We start from the raw sequence: 21,216 nt of genomic DNA, 5'->3' as shown, positions 1-21,216 counted from the left end.
TTTTTCAGTTCTGCCCACACATTTTCTATAGGATTGAGGTCAGGGCTTGTGATGGCCACTCCAATACCTTGACTTTGTTGTCCTTAAGCCATTTTGACACAACTTTGGAAGTATGCTTGGGGTCATTGTCCGTTTGGAAGACCCATGTGCGACCAAGCTTTAACTTCCTGACTGATGGCTTGAGATGTTGCTTCAATATATCCACATAATTTTCCTACCTCATGATGCCATCTATTTTGTGAAGTGCACCAGTCCCTCCTGCAGCAAAGTACCCCCACAACATGATGCTGCCACCCCCGTGCTTCACGGCTGGGATGGTGTTCTTCGGCTTGCAAGCCTCGCCTTTTCCCTCAAAACAATAATGATGGTCATTATGGCCAAACAGTTTGATTTTTGTTTCATCAAACCAGAGGACATTTCTCCAAAAAGTATGATCTTTGTCCCCATGTGCAGTTGCAAACTGTAGTCTGGCTTTTTTATGGCGGTTTTGGAGCAGTGGCTTCTTCCCTGCTGAGCTGCCTTTTAGGTTATGTCGAAATATAGGACTTGTTTTATTGTGGATAAAGATACTTTTGTACCTGTTTCCTCCAGCATCTTCACAAGGTCCTTTGCTGTTGTTCTGGGATTTATTTCCACTTTTCGCACCAGAGTACGTTCATCTCTAGGAGACAGAACGTGTCTCCTTCCTGAGCGGTATGACGGCTGCATGGTCCCATGGTGTTTATACTTGCGTACTATTGTTTGTACAGATAAACGTGGTACCTTCAGGCGCTTGGAAATTGCTCCCAAGGATGAACCAGAATTTTTTTTCTGAGGTCTTGGCTGATTTCTTTTGATTTTCCCATGATGTCAAGCAGAGGCCCTGAGTATGAAGGTAGGCCTTGAAATACATCCAAGGTACACCTCCAATTGACTCAATGATGTCAATTAGCCTATCAGAAGCTTCTAAAGCCATGACATCATTTTCTGGAATTTTCCAAGCTGTTCAAAGGCACAGTCAACTTAGTGTATGTAAACTTCTGACCCACTGGAATTGTGATACAGTGAATTATAAATGAAATAATCTGTCTGTAAACAATTGTTGGAAAAATTACTTGTGTCATGCACAAAGTAGATGGCCTAACCGACTTGCCAAAACTATAGTTTGTTAACAAGAAATTTGTGGAGTGGTTGAAAAACTAGTTTTAATGACTCCAACCTAAGTGTATGTAAACTTCCGACTTCAACTGTACATACATATATATATATGTATATATATATAAATGCACAATGACACATTTAAACATACTACACACACACATACAGTACCAGTCAACATTTGGACACACCTACTCATTCCAGGGATTTTCTTTATTTTTCTATTTTCTACATTGTAGAATTATAGTGAAGACATCAAAACTATGAAATAACACATATGGAATCAGGTAGTAACCAAAAAAGTATGTATGTATGTTTTATATTTGAGATTCTTCAAAGTAGCCACCCTTTGCCTTGACAGCTTTGCACACTCATGGAATTCTCTCAACCAGCTTCCTGAGGTAGTCACCTGGAATTTCTTTCCTTCTTAATACGTTTGAGCCAATCAGTTGTGTTGTGACAAAGTAGGGGTGGGAAACAGAAGATAGCCCTATTTGGTAAAAGACCAAGCCCATATTATGGCAAGAACAGCTCAAATAACCAAATAGAAACGACAGTCCATCATTGCTTTTAAGACATGAAGGTCAGTCAATCGGGTAAATGTCAAGAACTTTGAAAGTTTCTTCAAGTGCAGTCACAAAAACTATCAAGCACTATGATGAAACTGGCTCTCATGAGGTCCGCCACAGGAAAGGAAGACCCAGAGTTACCTCTGCTGCAGAGGAAAAAAGTATGTATTTATTTGCAGCCCAAATAAATGATTCACAGTGTTCAAGCAACAGACACATCTGAACATCAACTGTTCAGAGGAGACTGCCTGAATCAGGCCTTCATGGTCGAATTGCTGCAAAGAAACCACTACTAAAGGACACCAATAAGAAGAAGAGATTTGCTTGTGCCAAGAAACACGTGCAATGAACATTAGACCGGTGGAAATCTGTCCTTTGGTCTGATGAGTCCAAATTTGAGATTTCTGGTTACAACCGCCGTGTGTTTATGAGACGCAGAGTAGGTGAACGGATGATCTCTGCATGTGTGGTTCCCACCGTGAAGGATGGAGGAGGAGGTGTGATGGTGCTTGCTGGTGACACTGTCTGTGATGTATTTATAATTCAAGGCACACTTAATGCATGGCTACCACAGCATTCTGCAGCGATACGCCATCCCATCTGGTTTGCGCTTCGTAGGACCATCATTTGCTTTTCAACAGGACAATGACCCAACACACCTCAATGCTGTGTAAGGGCTATTTGACCAAGGAGAGTGATGAAGTGCTAGTAGTAAAATAGTACAAATAAAGAAAAAATCTGGAATGAGTAGGTGTGTCCAAACTTTTGACTGGTACTGTGTATATTATATGTATATGTGTGTACGGTGTTGAAAAGTGAACGTGCATTGAAGCATCATGCACGGGGGTAACGAAAGAGGGAGGGACAGAGAGGTAGCGGGATGAGGAGAAAGAGGTGAAACAGTATTTTTCAGCATATCATACAGTTGGCCTGCATTAAATGACTGATCTCAGGTTGGAATGGGTGCCGGTCTCTGCTGTTCGTGCAGTAGAACTAGCATAAATCACAGTGTCACACGCTGCACAGAAAGCCATTTACCTCACACCAGGAACAATTGCTTTGGCTTGGCTACATAATCAACTGGATTATGTATTACAAACATGCTTGGCATCAGTAGAATGAGGAAACATAAAAAGTCCTCAATCTTAGAACTAATCACACACACGCACACACACACAGAGAGAAAAGGGGATGAAAAGAAGGAAGAGAAAGAGGGTAACTCACTGGTTTGAGCTGGGCTCTGTCCAGTTTCCTTCTGTACAGCATGATAGCATGGATGACATTGCCCGCCCTCGCCACCTGGATATGAGAGGGGAACGCATAGAGGAAGTCCTGCAGAGAGGAAGAGAGGAGAGAGAGAGATTTAGATTATTCAATTATTGTGTATTGCTGCTTTGGTAATACAAATTTATTTTTTGGGCAAGCCAATGTTATGTCTTTTTTGTCACGCGAATAACATAAAGCATTTTGAATTGAATAGAATTGTGAGAGAGAGAGAGAAAGAAAGAAAGAGGGTGTGACAGAGAGAGAGAGGAAGGAATATAATCAAATTTAACACAATATAATCAACTCAGTTGCAATCATTCTAAATCGTCAGAAAATGCTTGATGTAGCTACTTAACTCAAGGCCCAAGCCTAGACTCCTAGGAAGTACCCAGCAAACATTCCCATATTGGCACGATGTGGGCCCAATGCAGGCTAAAATATACCTGTCCACATTGGCACGATGCGACTTTGCTCATTGGCTTCACATTCGCCACAAGGAAGATGGCCCAAATGGCAGACCTTACTTCACCTGAAGAAACACCACCCTATGGATCGGCTGCCCTTATAGGGCCCATTTGGGTCCCAATATGAGCTCATGGTATTGTGCCTATGTGTATTGCCCACCCCATGCCAATTTATTCATTTGATCTATTATTTCATAGGAATGTATTTATTATTTATTTATTACAATTTAACTCAACGCATTAATTGTATCATTTTGAAGCCTTGAAGGTATTAAGCGAACGTGTTACATTGTATCAGAAAGACAAGTTGTTACATATCATACATATACTGAACAAAAATATAAACGCAACATGTAAAGTGTTGGTCCCGTGTTTCATGAGCTGAACAAAAAAATTGCAGAAATGTTCCATACGCACAACACGCTTATTTCTCTGAAATTGTGCGCAGAAATGTGTTTACATCCCTGTTATTGAGAATTTCTCCTTCTTCACTTGACAGGTGTGGCATATCAAGAAGCTGATTAAACAGCATGATCATTACAAGGTTGCACCTTGTGCTGGGGACAATAACAGGTCACTCTAAAATGTGCAGTTTTGTCACACAATGCCACAGATGTTTTGAGGGAGTGTGCAATTGTCATGCTGACTGCAGGAATGTCCACCAGATCTGTTGCCAGAGAATTGAACATTAATATCTCTACCATGAGCCGAGGCGTTTTAGAGAATTTGGCATTACATCCAACCGGCCTCACAACCGCAGATCACATGTAACCACGCCAGCCCAGGACCTCCACATCCGGCCTCTTCACCTGCGGGAACATCAGAGACCAGCCTCCCGGACAGCTGACGAAACTGAGGAGTATTTCTGTCTGTAATAAAGCCCTTTTGTGGGGAAAACCGTATTCTGATTGGCTGGGCCTGGCTCCTCAGTGGGTGGGCCTGGCTCCCAAGTAGGAGAACCTATGCCTTCCCATGCCCACCCATGGCTGTGCCCCTGCCCAGCCATGATAGAATCCATAGATTAGGGCCTTATGAATTTATTTAAATTGACTGATTTCATTATATGAACTGCAATTCAGTAAAATCATTGAAATTGTTGCAATTGTTGTTCAAGAGAAACTCATGACACATTGACTTATTTAAGTATTTTTAAAGACTTGGGTGTAGAAGATCATCTTGTGTAGAGGATGATGTTCTTTTAGGCATGACACAACATAGGAGAAACTGGAATGACACTCTCAGTAATGGTTGCACAAAATGAACTGTGCTCAAACCACACCCACAACTATTCTGTTCTGGGCTTGGTGTGGGCTTGGTCAAATCAAATCAAATTGTATTGGTCACATACACATGGTTAGCAGATGTTAATGCGAGTGTAGCGAAATGCTTGTGCTTCTAGTTCTGACCGTGCAGTAATATCTAACAAGTAATCTAACAATTTCTGCACAGGCTAGCCTGTGACGGGCTACCTGGTGTAGGCTGGCCCATGTTGAGCTGATGTGGGCTTGGTGTGGCCTATTCTGTGTTGGGCTGTTGAAGTCTGGCCCGTGTTGGGCTAATGTAGGCTTGGTGTGGGCTAGCCTGTGTTGGGCTGGCGTGGGCTAGCCCGTGTTGGGCTGGTGTGGGCTTTGTGTGGGATATCCCGTGCCCACCTTGCCAAGGGCTCATGTTTGCTAGGTAATTTGTGTGAGTAGCTGGTAAACATGTATATTGTGAATTGTGCCAGTGTCACGACTCCTGCCGAAGGTGGCTCCCCTTCCTGTTTGGGTGGCGCTCGGCGGTCGTCACCGGCCTACTAGCTGCCACTGATCCCTTTTTCCCCCTTTAATGTTTATTGGTTTCACCTGTGTGTAGTTTAGGTTGATTGGTTGGGCTTTATTAACCAGCCGGCCCGCCTGCTGGTTGTGTGGGATTATTTTTGATGTACATGTTGTACACGGCTGTATGTCACGGTTGTCTGTGTGTTTGGGTTTTGCTGGACTGTTTAAGTCCCCCGTGTTTGGGACATTTGTTTTGGTCAGCGTCTGTTCACTGTTGTGGTGGAATAAAAAGTACGCTACCCTGAACTCTCTGCTTCCTGTGCCTGACTTCTTCCCCCACTACACCCCGGGCGTTACAGCCAGTTACAAGACGTCAGTCCTCTTGCTTAATTTAGACCAGCGCTGTACTAATGGATAAGAATGTGACCCCGATTTCAAACATGTCTGAATGCAGCACCATTTAACCCTACAACAGGCCTACCCACTGTGACTACTGTGTCCTGCCTCTCTCCTGTCTCGATCTTTGGCTCTCTCTGGTTAACAAACTAAGATTTAAAGTTGTCTTTTTCTACAGAAACAGATTGTGCCTTTTTCTAAGCAGTAGGAAGCAGATTATTCAGTCAACCTTTTTAACCTGTTCTTGATTATGGTGAAGTTACTTTCAAAGTGCAGCTGCTACTACTCTTAAACCTTGGATGCCATTGACCATAGTGCCCTTTGTATTGTTACAGGTGACAGTTTGATACTCATCACTGCATCCTGTATCAAAATGTTGGCTGGACTTTGATAAAGACCCGTAGATATCTACATTACTCCCTTTTTGTATACAAGGCTCTACTTCCTAAACTTCCATCTTGCCTAACTTGGCTGTTGAATTATAGACACCTAAATATTTTTTTAAATTTTATTTCACCTGTATTTAACCAGGTAGGTTAGTTGAGAACAAGTTCTCATTTGCAACTGCGACCTGGCCAAGATGTTCGACACATACAACAACACAGAGTTACACATGGAATAAACAAACATACAATCAATAATACAGTAGAAAGATCTATATACAGCATGTGCAAATGAGGTAGGATAAGAGAGGTAAGGCAATAAATAGGCCATGGTGGCGAAGTAATTACAATATAGCAATTAAACACTGGAATGGTAGGATGTGCAGAAGATGAATGTGCAAGTAGAGATACTGGGGTGCAAAGGAGCAAGATGAATAAATAAATACAGTATGGGGATGAGGTAGATTGGATGGGCTATTTACAGATGAGTTATTTACATTTACATTTAAGTCATTTAGCAGACGCTCTTATCCAGAGCGACTTACAAATTGGGTATGTACAGGTGCAGTGATCTGTGAGCTGCTCTGACAGCTGGTGCTTAAAGATAGTGAGGGACGTAAGAGTCTCCAGCTTCAGAGATTTTTGCAGTTCGTTCCAGTCATTGGCAGCAGAGAACTGGAAGGAGAGGCGGCCAAAGGAAAAATTGGCTTTGGGGGTGACCAGTGAGATATACCTGCTGGATCGCGTGCTGCTGGAGCGCGTGCTACGGGTGGGTGCTGCTATGGATAAGATAAGGTGGGGCTTTACCTAGCAGAGACTTGTAGATGACCTGGAGCCAGTGGGTTTGGAGACGAGTATGAAGCGAGGGCCAGCCAACGAGAGCGTACAGGTCGCAGTGGTGGGTAGTATATGGGGCTTTGGTGACAAAACGGATGGCACTGTGATAGACTGCATCCAATTTGTTGAGTAGACTGTTGGAGGCTATTTTGTACATGACATTGCCGAAGTCGAGGATCACCAGAGGAACAGAGGAGAAGTAAGATACGGGTACGGCTAAAGGCTATAAGAACTGGCCGTTTAGCACGTTAAGAACAGTGTCACCTGTCTCTCTCTGTCTCTCTCTGTCTCTCTCTGTCTCCCTCTGTCTCCCTCTGTCTCCCTGTCTCCTGTACCACATCTCACATCTCACATCTCACATCTCACCACCAACCACCTTGCTCTGGACTTCCCTCACCACCACCACCTTGGATTCCCCTCAGGACCTGTTTACCCTGTTCAACTCAGTGTAAACTGTTCAACTCAGTCAACTACAACCTCACTCTACACTTCGGGTTTTTCTGCAACTCATCTGATCTACCCCGGTTCTGCACTCCATATCTCTCTGTGAACAATAAACATTTTGGTTCATTCAGCCCTGCTTCTGCATCTGAGTCCGCTCTTGGGTTCCCCTGTGTTCGCTCTGCGTAACACAGAGAGTAAAGGGAGCAGGTTTCTGGGCACGATAGCATAGATTCAAGGCATAATGTACAGACAAAGGTATGGTAGGAAGAGAGTACATTGGAGGTAAACCTAGGCATTGAGTAATGATGAGAGAGATATAGTCTCTAGAGACGTTCAAACTAGGTGATGTCATCGCATATGTGGGAGGTGGAACAACATGGTTGGTTAAGGCATATTGAGCAGGGCTAGAGGCTCTACAGTGAAATAAGACAGTAATCACTAGCCAGGACAGTAATGGACAAGGCATATTGATATTAGGGAGAGACATGCGTAGCCAAGTGATCATATGGGTCCAGTGAGTGGTTGGGCTGGCTGGGGACACAGCGATTCAGACAGTTAGCATGCCGGAGCTAGCAAGCTAGCAGTTAGCAGGCCGGGGCTAGCAAGCTAGCATAAGGGCCTTAGAGGGACGTAGCGATGGGGGAAAGTCTGTTTTTGTTTCCTCGTCCGGTGACGTTGATAGACCAGTCGTGGAATTAGTAGGGGTCCAAGTCCAATTCACAAAATGGGTATAGTGGTCCAAGAAACTGGCCGATGGATCAGCTAACAGTCCAATATGCTCTAGAAAGCTAGCAGGCTGCGGTTAGCAGAAAGGACCTTCAGGGGACGTCGTGCCTGAGGGGCCTGTTGGAATCCTCGGGCAGATTATGTCGGTATTCCAGTCGTGAAGGATCGGCAGGGTTCCGTGCCCCGTACCGGCAGTAGAAGGGGTCCGGATATTGTAGCCGAGGAGTGGGCTTCAGGAGTAGCCCAGGAGCCCTAGCCGGGAGATGGGTCTAGCATGGGCTAGCTCCAGGCTAGTTTGTGCTTGCTCCGGGACGGAAACGTTAGCCAGGAGTAGTCAACCCGGGTTGCGGTTAGCTAGCTGCGATGGTCCAGGTGAAAAGAAAAAAACAGATCCACACCACATTGGGTGGGGCGGGTTGCAGGAGAGTATTTTGAAGTTGAGGTTTAGGAAAAATACTAAAAAGAATGCGAAGAAAAATATATAAAAATATATATACATGGGACGAGACAAGACAAAGACGTCTGAATGCTACGCCACCTTGGAAGTTTTTAAATAGCCAGTTTGGTGAACTCTTGAGGAAATATTGTAGAATAATAGTGAAGACATCAAAACCATGAAATAACACATAGAATCATGTAGTAACCAAAAGATCCACACCACATTGAGCTACAACGTAAAAAATTGTAAAAATAAAGAAAAACCCTTGAATGAGTAGGTGTGTCCAAAATTGACTGGTACTGTAAGTATTCAGACCGTTTACTCAGTACTTTGTTGAAGTACTTTTGGCAGCGGTTACAGCCTTGAGTCTTCTTGGGTATGACGCTACAGGCTTGGCACACCTGTATTTGGGGAGTTTCTCCCATTCCTCTCTGCAGATCCTCTCAAGCTCTGTCAGGTTGGATGGGGACCGTCTCTGCACAGCTATTTTCAGATCTCTCCAGAGATATTCGATCGAGTTCAAGTCCGGGCTCTGGCTGGGCCACTCAAGGACATTCAGAGTCTTGTCCCAAAGCCACTCCTGTGTTGCCTTGGCTGTGTGCTTAGGGTCATTGTCCTGTTGGAAGGTGAACCTTCGCCCCAGCCTGAGGTCCTGTGCGCTCTGGAGCAGGTTTTCATCAAGGATCTCTCGGTACTTTGCTCTGTTCATCTTTCCCTCAATCCTGACTAGTCTCACAGTCCCTGCCACTGAAAAACATCCCCACAGTATGATGCTGCCACCACTGTGCTTCACCATAGTGATGGTATTGGCCAGGTGATGAGCGGTGCCTGGTTTCCTCTCGACATGACGCTTGACATTCAGGCCAAAGTGCTCAATCTTGATTTCATCAGACCAGATAACCTTGTTTCTTATGATCTGAGAGTCCTTTAGGTTCCTTTTGGCAAACTCCAAGTTGGCTGTCAGTGCCACCCTACCATCCCCACAGAGGAACTCTGGAGCTCTGTCAGAGTGACCATTGGGTTCTTGGTCACCTCCCTGACCAATGCCCTTCTTGCCCAATTGCTCAGTTCGGCCAAGCGGCTAGCTCTAGGAAGAGTCTTGGTGGTTCCAAACTGCTTCCATTTAAGAATTATGGAGGCCACTGTGTTCTCTGGGACCTTCAATGCTGCAGAAATGTTTTGTTACCCTTCCCCAGATCGGTGCCTCGACACAATCCTGTCTCAGAGATCTACGGACAATTCCTTTGACCTCATGGCTTGGTTTTTGCTCTGACATGCACTGTCAACTGTGGGACCTCATATAGATAGATGTTTGCCTTCCCAAATAATTTACAATCAATTGAATTTACCACAGGTGGACTACAATCAAGTTGTATAAACATCAAGGATGATTAATGGAAACAGGATGCACCTGAGGTCAATGTCAAGTCTCATAGCAAAAGGTCTGAAAAGTTACGTAAATAAGCTATTTCTGTTTATGGTGTATTGTGTGTAGATTGATGAGGGGAAAAACACAATGTAATTCATTTTAGAATAAGGCTGTAAAGTAACAAAATATTAAAAAAGTGAAGGGTTCTGAATAGTTTCTGAATGCATATATACATATCTATCTATCTATATGATGGGATGTATAGACATTATGGACAGTATATGTATAGAATATGTAGTATATCTGAAGAATTAGTAGGATAGAATAATATATGTACAGCAACAGTTAAATAGGATGGTCCTTGACTAGACTACAGTATACACAGTACATATGAAGTGGGTAAAACAGTATGTAAATGTTATTAAAGTGACCAATGTTCCATTATTAAAAAGTGACCAGTGTTACATGTCTATGTACATAGGTAGCAGCCTCTGAGGTATGGCTGAGTAACCGGGTGGTAGCCGGCTAGTGACAGTGACTAAAGTTCAGGGCAGGGTACTGGGTGGAGGCTGGCTAGTGGTGACTAATTAACAGTCTGATGGCCTTGAGATGGAAGCTGTTTTCAGTCTCTCGGAGGAGAGGGTCATTTAATTTCTTATTGAACAAGTCCAGGTAGTACATCCCTGTTTTACTGGGTTTTGATTTTCATCAGTTTGGTCCCAAATGAACATGACCCTGGTAACCCTGTGGGCACATACTATATACACTAAAGAGGGTTGTCTTTTATGAGATATTAATGTTGTCGCAAACTAAAAATAACCCCAGTGCCATAACCATGTCGACTGAAGTGGCGATGTATTCCCAAGGATATATGAATGAGCCCCACTATGGTACCCATGTTGAAGTAGTCCCTCATCATAAAGTGCTTAGCAGCATTAAGGGAATATTTCACCCCAAAAAATATATTCAGTACCAGTCAAAAGTTTGGACACACCTACTCATTCAAGGGTTATTCTTTATTTTGACTATTTTCTACATTGTAGAATAATAGTGAAGACATCAAAACGATGAAATAACACATATGGAATTATGTAGTGTGCAATTGGCATGATAATTTAATGTTAATTTCTCTACCATAAAGCGCCATCTCTACTACATTTTAGAGTGGCATTTAGTTTTATTGTCCCCAGCACAAGGTGCACCTTTGTAATGTTTAATCAGCTTCTTGATATGCCACACCTGTCAGGTGGATGGATTATCTTGGCAAAGAAGAAATGCTCACTAACAGGGATGAAAACAATTTTGTGTCCAAAATTTGAGAGAAATAAGCTTTTTGTACGTATGGAACATTTCTGGGATGTTTTATTTCAACTCATGAAACATGGGACCAACACTTTAGATCTTGCGTTTTATATATATATATATATATATATGGGCGGCAGGGTAGGGTTTAGAGCGTTGGACTAGTAACCGATAGGTTGCAAGATCGAATCCCCGAGCTGACAAGGTAAAAATCTGTCGTTCTTCCCCTGAACAAGGCAGTTAACCCACTGTTCCTAGGCCGTCATTGAAAAGAAGAATTTGTTCTTATCTGACTTGCCTAGTTAAATAAAAAATGTAACTAATTTAAAAAAAAATATATATATATATATATATATTTATATATATATATATATATATATGCATGCTGCTTTCTTGGCCAGGGCTCACTTGAAAAAGAGATGTAAATCTCAATGTGAGTTCTCTGGTTAAATAAAGGAAAAAGAAAATGTGAATTTTTTACTGAACAAGTCCAGGTAGTCCCTCCCTGTTTCTTAATTGTCATGCTTACTGAGCTGTTAGTTTTTAGGTCATCGACACTAATGTTAGTGAATAGTGGCTGTGGCGCTATGTTTACAAACCCTGGGGAGTATGGATCCCAATCTCTCCTAGCCCATGAAATCACATTCAGTGAAAGGAACCATAACATAAAACATTGTAATTTAGGTGAGGAATCCCTTTAAGCAGACGTGGTAGATCAGCTATTGGGTCAAAGTTTACGGCAGACTTACAGGACATAATCTTGTTTATGGTTGCCCACTTGAATAGAGTTGAGACATGCTAATCAAATAAGAGACTGACGTCTAAACACCCTAACCTAGCCGCAGTCCATCAGTTAATCTCTTCCTCAGACACGGTCATCAAAACAGGAAACAAATTGGAAATGTCACCAAGCTCAACGACATAACTTATGTTTGTGGAGAATACCAAGGGAATAAACAAAAAAATTGCTAAATAATATATAAAAAATATTTTAAAAAAAATGTTTTACAACAGATCTAAGAACGAACATAGGCACGGCCCGGAGAAATAGGTTAGTTTAGGGCAACAGTTTGGAGACGGGAACTCAAGAGGCACAAATTATTCATCCAGAGACTGCCTTGTGATGAGCATGTGAAACCTCCTGCCCAACAGATATAGAACAGTGGACATGGCTCCATACAAATAACTACAGCTCTGTCGTGTCTACTACATTCCGTCTGTCTATACTCACAACTACAGCACTGTGATACTGAGTCACAGCGTACTCACGTTGAGACAGCTTCAATATGGTCAATACACACATTTTCTTGGGTAAATTCACCATTAAAAAACCCTTTTAGAAGGGAATCTCACACAGCCCACTGCTAGGTGAGAGATGTCTTACCATGGCGTAGTAGTTACTGTTGACCATGATGGGCCCACGACCTCGGAGGTAGATGTACTCTTCCCACCAATCACTGACCTGAGAAAGAGAGAGAGAATGAAGAGAGAGAGACAAAGACACACGGAGAAAGAGTGAGAGAGCGAAAGAGAGAGAGACAAAGATATAGATGAAATATGAAATATGAAAAAAAAGGGGAAAGATATAGAAAGAAATAAAGCCCTGTGTCATGATGAATACAGTCTGCACTAGGATAAATTATATTATATATATATATATATAGATTATTCAGTGAGTCATTACCCTACATTAAACAGCATTAGAATGTGTATAACCCATATATCAAGCGAGGAGGTACAGAGAGAGACTCACATAGTTGGAGGCCCACCAGGACTTGAGCTTGAGGTACCACTGTAGTCTTGGGCCCAGGTTCTTCTCAAATTCCCCTGCCAGCCCCTCCATCCTCACATACTGCTCGTCATCCATCAATGGACGAGCTGACTCCAAGTACTGGAGGACACACACAGACAAAGGAAGGAGATAAGGTCAGGGTGCAATGTTTAACTTCAACCACATCATTATTTCATGTTTTCTGTTGTTTTGTGAGGGTGGTATGGTTGCCAGTTGAACAGTTACTCCCTGTGGCAACACGGTCTCAGGAAAGGGACGTGAAGGGAAAGAGGATAATCAGTTGTACAACTGAGTGCATTCAACCAGGATGAGAAGGGAACGATGGCTGGATGCAAAGCCTCTTTTCCTCTCCTCTTTCCACAATCGCCTTTTTCTGTGTAACCTAACCCTAGTGTCAAGTATCATTCCCAAAACGGGCCATAATCATTGCTTTTGCTTGTAAAGCCATACGAATATTTTTGTATTCTGTTCATTAGTCCACTGTTAATACAATCCCAATATCAAATTTTCATCATATGCAAAACACATCAACCCAGCTTTTGCTCTACACTGAAAGCGGCCTCTCTTGAAAACTTGACTGCTGACATGCAAAAAAAAAAAAAAAAGGAATTGTATTAACAGTGGACTAATGAAGAAAATACAAAATTATCATTTTTGAGTGAACTATCCTTTCAAAGGAGAGTGGCACTTTATTGACATACCGACTGTGGTGCAAAGAGAGCAGTCTTATTGAGTCCTCTGAGTTGTCCGCCTATGGTTACAGATAACTTGATGGAAATTCCTTACACTTATGTGAATCTGTGATGAACAATTTCCCCCCCAAAAAATATCTGACTATCAATTTAGCTTCAGAGGAACAGCAACTCCTCTGAATGCGATGCGGTGGTGTCCTCAGAGAGGCCAGTAAACCTAAGCAACTGATATGACATCGCAGGATATGATATCAGGAGGATATGAAGTCGTCGTCGGATGAACCCACCCTCCTGCAGGTGTCCTTGACCGGGGGGACGGGCAGCCGTGGCAGCGAACTCTGGAAGCTGTAAAGCATTGGCTTCCTGCCAGAGAACAACTTGACAAATAACTGAGAAGGACAGCGGAGCAGAAGAGGGGAGGGGTGAAAGGAGTGGAGGGGTAAAAGAGTAAAATTAGCCTTTCTGATTAACCTCACAACATGGATACCATATGTAAGGCAAAGTTCATGAGAACAATCTACAAGAAAATAGCGGTTTTAAAGGCATCATTTGTGATCTTTACAGCAATTTTTTATCAATAAATAATGATTAAAGGCTATATAGTAATGAATTCAAAGGCTATATACTAATTAATTTAAAGGCTATACTAATGAATTTGAGACTGGTTACCTTCCTCCAGCCTCAACACTTTTTGTTTTATAGCAAATCAAGTGTTTTTTTTTTAAATTATGGATCGACTCTTTACTACTGCTCTAACAGAAAACTTTACAATGCATCTCTAGGCATGTGTGGTTTGATGTTAGACTGTTGAGACTAACACCAATGCACGTTAGAACACATTTAGCTACAGGAGAAGGAAACAAAGGTTAAAAGGCATGACTAATACGCAGCGGTGTGTTTGGACAGCATAGAAAGTACATGATTCATACTCAGAAGTGTGTGAAGACACGCTAGCAATTAAAGGGGCACTTCACCACTTTTTAAGCTCATATTCATACAGTACATGTCAAAAAGTTGGGCACACCTACTCATTCAAGGGTTTTTCTTTATTTGTACTATTTTCTACATTGTAGAATAATAGTGAAGACATCAAAACTATGAAATAACACATATAGAATCATGTAGTTACCCAAAATATATTTTAGATTTTAGATTCTTCAAAGTAGCCACCCTTTGCCTTGATGACAGCTTTGCACACTCTTGGCATTCTCTCAACCAGCTTCACCTGGAATGATTTTCCAACAGTCTTTTTGGCTGCTTTTCTTTCACTCTGCGGACCAACTCATCCCAAACCATCTCAATTGGGTTGAGGTCGGGTGATTGTGGAGGCCAGGTTATCTGATGCAGCACTCCATCACTCTCCTTGGTCAAATAGCCCTTACACAGCCTGGAGGTGTGTTTTGGGTCATTGTCCTGTTGGAAAAAACAAATGATAGTCCTACTAAGCGCAAACCAGATGGGATGGCTGCAGAATGCTGTGGTAGCCATGCTGGTTAAGTGTGCCTTGAATTCAAAATAAATCACAGACAATGTCACCAGCAAAGCACCCCCACACCATCACACCTCCTCCTCCTCCATGCTTCACGCTGGGTACTACACATGCGGAGATCATCTGTTCACCTACTCTGCATCTCACAAAGACACAGCGGTTGGAACCAAAAATCTCAAATTTGGACTCATCAGACCAAGGGACTGATTTCCACCATTCTAATGTCCATTGCTCGTGTTTCTTGGCCCAAGCAAGTCTCTTCTTCTTACTGTTGTCCTTTAGTAGTGGCACAAATGCATTAAGAAAGAAAGAAATTCCACAAATGAACTTCTAACACCTGTTCATTGAAATGCATTCCAGATGACTCATGAAGCTGGTTGAGAGAATGCCAAGAGTGTGCAAAGCTGTCATCAAGGCAAAGGGTGGCTACTTTGAAGAATCTAAAATCTAAAATCAATGTTGATTTGTTTAACACTTTTTTGGTTACTACATGATTCCATATGTGTTATTTCATTGTGTTGATGTCTTCACTATTATTCCATAATGTAGAAAATAGTAACAAATAAAGAAAAACACTTGAATGAGTAGGTGTGCCAAAAAGTGTTGTATGTAGAAACTTATGGTGCTAGAGATAATTAGTATGAGGTCAAAAAGTGGCAAAGCGGCCTCCCGAGTGGCGCAGCGGTCTACTGCACTTCATCGCCGTACTTGAGGCGTCACTACAGTCCCGGGTTTGATCCCAGGCTGTGTCACAAACGGCTGTAGCCGGGTGCCCCATTGGGCGGCGCACAATTGGCCCAGCATCGTCCAGGTTAGGGGAGGATTTGGCCGGGGGGCCTTTACTTGGCTCATCGCGCTCTAGCGACTCCTTGTGGCAGGTTGGCCGCCTGCAAGCTGACCTCGGTCGTGAGTTGAACAGTGTTTCCTCTGACACATTGGTACAGCTGGCTTCCGGGTTAAGCGGGCTGGCGTTAAGAAGCACGGTATGGCGGACACGTGACTCGATCTTCGCCTCTCCCGAGCCAGTTGGGGAGTTGCAGCGATGAGACAAGATCGAAAAAAGGGGGTAGTTGGGTTCTTGATGAGATCTATTCTAACAGCAAACCTTCCTAGTTCTCGAGAATGAAAACAACTAAGACTTGGAAGGAATGTCAAAGTTGTAACAAAGGTTTACTGCACAGAGAATCAAAGCTGAGGCCTAGATGGATTACAATGGAACATAGTGAAGGTATTTATTAGGTATCTAAGGTACCTACATGTGACTCAAACGTAACTAGACTTTTTTTGTGATGAAACGCCTCAACAAGTAACAATTATGTGCCTAGCATAGTTCTGAACATTTCAGACAAACAACAGTTCCAGAGGGCCCATGTGTGCATTGATGACATAGTAACTGTAACTCACTATCCAGAGTCTCGTGCCCCAGGAGACAGATCCGTGGCGGTTGTACATCCAGCCGTGCCACGACAGCAGGCACTTGAGGGCATTCCTCATGATGAAGATGATGGTGACCCACAGGCCTGTGCTCACCAGCACCCCACCCACCACCCGCTGGCTGTCCTCCGACATGTACGGACTGCACAGGTAGAGAGAGAGAGACATCATTACAGTGTTGTCCTGTTAATCACTATTGTTCATTGAGTATTATATGTTTCTTATTATGTATATTTCCGTCAACAATGATTACATTTTCTATAAGCTGTCTTTTGCAATATATGTGGTAACATTTTCCATACAAATAAAGCCTTTGAATTGAATTATATTGAATTGATACAGGGTCAGAAGCTGCCTGACATGGATACTGGTGTTCAGTTGGCATGAAACTGAAGGAAATGGTCAGAAACATAGTGAAACAGGGAGGCACTCCAATAAGAGTTGTCCAATAAGAAATATTCATTTTTGTTACGTGAATTCTAATGAACACAACACTATATACCCACTAGAGAGAGAAAGAGAAATAGAGAGAGAGAAATAGAGTGAGAGAAATGGAGAGAAATAGAGAAAGAGAAAAATAGAGAGAGACAGAAGGTAAAATATCAAAGCACTAATGCATGTGATAAATCGTCCTCTGCAGGTGACAAGGACACAGGGATTAAAGAGGAGGGTTCATGGAACCTGGACGTGGAACCCTTAACATCCATTGGTTGGAGGGCATCGCTAAGTGAATATTATAATTGATGGTCAAAAATAAACATGCACCTGCAGACATGACAACATCAGGCAATATTTAGGCTATGAAACCGCCTAAAAATTAACATGTTTCAAATCTGGCCAGAGTGAAAACCTAATTTCAATAATATGATTGACGAAGATGATGATTTTATCTGCGGTGGAATAAATTAGGCTCGAGTTCTTGCTTCCCTACAACAGCTAGGTGTTTTATGGGGTAACTGTTGATAAGGGTTAACTGTAACTTTATGGGGTAACTGTTGTTGATAAGGAGTTGGAAGGAGATTTTGGCACACAGAATATCTAGATTACCTGCTAAATCCTTTAAAGTTTTACAATAGGCGGTGGGTTATACACAATACAATGAAATTCCCTGCAATCAATCAAAATACCAATCACCGCCAAACCAGAAAACATAATATTTCCAAGGAATCTATCACAATGGGCGCACCATGGGCCCATGTACAGCGTGAATTGTTTTAATATGCATTATAACAAGACAATTTGTAAATGGAATTTTGTCTCAACAAAAGCTTGCGCTATGCACACCTTATCTCAATACTGCCCTGTAGGCCTATCTTTAAGGAGGCTAAGCATCTTATAGATAATTTATTATAATATCGATCAGAACAAGAACAGCAAGACACATACATGCAAGTGTTGAAAAAAAACAATACACAATGTAATGTTGTCAAAATAGATGACAGATGAGTATCACGATACTTATATCACGATAAGGAAACAAAAAATGAAGCGGATTGAAGTAAAACAGTCCTAATGTTGAAAACTAACAGTCTTATGCTGTCACCCAAATCCATTTGTTTACTTTCTAAGCTATAGCGCAAAATATTTGGTATAAAACAGGTTTTCAAAAGGACCATAGAGTTAAATCTGCTTCTTGTTTTCTTTTTTTGTCATGGAAAATCGAGTATTGTGATACTGTACTGTGACAACACGAGCACAATGTTATGCAAACACAAATATCAGGGCCTGAAGGAATACATGTTCAGTGTGTGACTATGGATGTCAGATCTATAGGTGAACCATATCGGGGGTTTTACAATATTTTTGGACCACTGGACTCAACTGTGACACGAGGGTGATGTCACAAAGACGGGAACCGGGTGAGTACATGCACTCTTCCTTGTGAAAATGGTGAGACAGGTGAATATCTCTCTGACGCAGTGGTCCCCAACACTACTCCTAGAGAGCTTTTATGGCTAGCTCAGCACTGACTAACACACATGTTTCCTGACGATTCATTCATTTGTTAAATTGTGTGTGTGTGCGTTAGAATATATTCAGTATGTGGACCATGTGGGACTCAAACACACAAATCTAGTGTTCTAAGCACCATGTTTCAACCAACTGAGCCATCAGAGGCATAATGCTGGATTAAAATGTAAAAACCTGCACTCTAAATAGCTCTTCAGAACCAGGGTTGGGCGGAAAAGACTTCCAACCCATTCCAAAGCTTTCCAGAGAACCAATCCAGAATTAATGGGCCTGTTAATCCATGGCAGTTTAGGTAATGGCATGAAGAGCCGGTGGAGGGAGGCCTGAGTGACCTCCCTCTCTGGTTTAACTCTACTGCTTTGTAACACAGTTACGGTCACGTGTCAAACTCATTCCATGGAAGGCCGAGTGTCTGCGTGTATTTTCGCTCCTCCCTTGTACTTGATTGGTGAATTAAAATCCCTAATTAGTAAGGAACTCCGTTCACCTGGTTGCAGTTATAACTAATGTTTCTTGAACAGTGCATAAAAATAGTGCATAAAAATGAATAAACACATGTATTAATGCATACATAATGCATAATAACACATAGGTGATTCATAGAGTTCATAGTCCCAGCGGGCAAAAATGGTTGAAATTACATCATAATAACGTAATTTGAACTAGTTTCTGGTTGTAACATAATTTCACCCAGTTTTGACAGCTGGGGTGGTTGAGAAAGTGTGATGCAGAGACATCTGTCCTTGAAAACAGACACAGTGAGCTGGATGATGGACAGGGTTATTATTAGATGGTAGTGCCCTACCACTACAATTACCTGATGGGTATGTGGGTGCCCAGTTTGGTGATGAGTCCCAGGGAGGGGTCTAGTTGGGCATATTTAGTGCCCGACATGTAACTCACCACCACCACCAAAAACCCAGACGGGCTGCCTGGGTACACGCCTGTCATGACCCCGTTCTATGGAGGGAAGGAATATATGCAGGATTAAAAAGGGCAGTAGAGTTGGGGAGAACAAAGAGCATTTAATTGGCATAATATCACATTTACATTGGGGCCGAAGGGAACTACTGTATAAGCATATCCTGGTTAAAAGAAGCCCGGTCCCAGATCTGTTTGTGCTATACAGTGGGGCAAAAAAGTATTTAGTCAGCCACCAATTGTGCAAGTTCTCCCACTTAAAAAGATGAGAGAGGCCTGTAATTTTCATCATAGGTACACTTCAACTATGACAGACAAAATGAGAAAAAAAAATCCAGAAATCACATTGTAGGATTTTTTATGAATTTATTTGCAAATTATGGTGGAAAATAAGTATTTGGTCACCCACAAACAAGCAATATTTCTGGCTCTCACAGACCTGTAACTTCTTCTATAAGAGGCTCCTCTGTTCTCCACTCGTTACCTGTATTAATAGCACCTGTTTGAACTTGTTATCAGTATAAAAGACACCTGTTCACAACCTCAAACAGTCACCCTCCAAACTCCACTATGGCCAAGACCAAAGAGCTGTCAAAGGACACCAGAAACAAAATTGTAGACCTGCACCAGGCTGGGAAGACTGAATCTGCAATAGGTAAGCAACTTGGTTTGAAGAAATCAACACTGGGAGCAATTGTTAGGAAATGGAAGACATACAAGACCACTGATAATCTCCCTCGATCTGGGGCTCCACGAGTTATAATCGGGGGTTATTGAGCTTACTGAGCTTGTTCTCATGCGCAAACATTAAGGAAATGTCATATTGAGTTTTAGATTCTCCCTGACTAGCTTTTATTGTTAGTTTTCAATGAAAGCCTTGAGGTTTGGAAACAGATCTCGGATCAAGTAAAAATGGGCCACATACAGTTGAAGTCGGAAGTTTACATACACATTAACCAAATACATTTAAACTCAGTTTTTCACAATTCCTGACATTTAATCACAGTAAAAATTCCCTGTCTTAGGTCAGTAAGGATCACCACTTTATTTTAAGAATGTGAAATGTCAGAATAATAGTAGAGAGAATGATTTATTTTAGATTTGATTTCTTTCATCACATTCTCAGTGGGTCAGAAGTTTACATACACTTAATTAGGATTTGGTAGCATTGCCTTTAATTGTTTAACTTGGGTCAAACATTTCAGGTAGCCTTCCACAAGCTTCCCACAATAAGTTGGGTGAATTTTGGCCCATTCCTCCTGACAGAGCTGGTGTAACTGAGTCAGTTTTGTAGGCCTCCTTGCTCGCACACGCTTTTTCAGTTCTGTACCACACATTTTCTATAGGATTGAGGCCAAGGCTTTGTGATGGCCACTCCAATACCTTGACTTTGTTGTCCTTAAGCCATTTTGCCACAACTTTGGAAGTATGCTTGTGGTCATTGTCCATTTGGAAGACCCATTTGCGACCAAGCTTTAACTTCCTGACTGATGGCTTGAGATGTTGCTTCAATATATCCACATAATTTCCCTACCTCATGATGCCATCTATTTTGTGAAGTGCACCAGTCCCTCCTGCAGCAAAGCACCCCCACAACATGATGCTGCCACCCCCGTGCTTCACTGTTGGGATGGTGTTCTTCGGCTTGCTAGCCTCCCCCTTTTTCCTCAAAACATAACGATGGTCATTATGGCCAAACAGTTCTATTTTTGTTTCATCAGACCAGAGGACATTTCCCCCAAAAGTATGATCTTTGTCCCCATGTGCAGTTGCAAACTGTAGTCTGGCTTTTTTATGGTGGTTTTGGAGCAGTGGCTTCTTCCTT

At 42.3% G+C, this 21,216-nt stretch overlaps 1 protein-coding gene across 2 annotated transcripts in view; it reads right to left on the bottom strand.

Moving 5' to 3' along the window:
* cpt1ab (carnitine palmitoyltransferase 1Ab (liver)) overlaps window positions 1–21,216 on the bottom strand; it is a 59,774-nt gene that overhangs the window by 20,192 nt on the left and 18,366 nt on the right. For both annotated transcript variants that reach the window (XM_071326825.1, XM_071326826.1), the window contains exons 3-8: window positions 19,288–19,430; window positions 16,470–16,641; window positions 13,864–13,965; window positions 12,846–12,983; window positions 12,477–12,554; window positions 2,931–3,038 (exon numbers count right to left, since the gene is read on the bottom strand). In XM_071326825.1, coding sequence (XP_071182926.1) covers window positions 2,931–3,038; window positions 12,477–12,554; window positions 12,846–12,983; window positions 13,864–13,965; window positions 16,470–16,641; window positions 19,288–19,430 — 741 coding nt within the window. The remainder of the gene's footprint in view (window positions 1–2,930; window positions 3,039–12,476; window positions 12,555–12,845; window positions 12,984–13,863; window positions 13,966–16,469; window positions 16,642–19,287; window positions 19,431–21,216) is intronic.

Source organism: Salvelinus alpinus, chromosome 9 (assembly GCF_045679555.1).
Source record: "Salvelinus alpinus chromosome 9, SLU_Salpinus.1, whole genome shotgun sequence".
In the NCBI taxonomy this organism is placed as follows: Eukaryota; Metazoa; Chordata; class Actinopteri; order Salmoniformes; family Salmonidae; genus Salvelinus; species Salvelinus alpinus.
The sequence above is the reverse complement of the archived record's forward strand: the minus strand, read 5'-3'. Positions and strand labels throughout refer to the sequence as shown.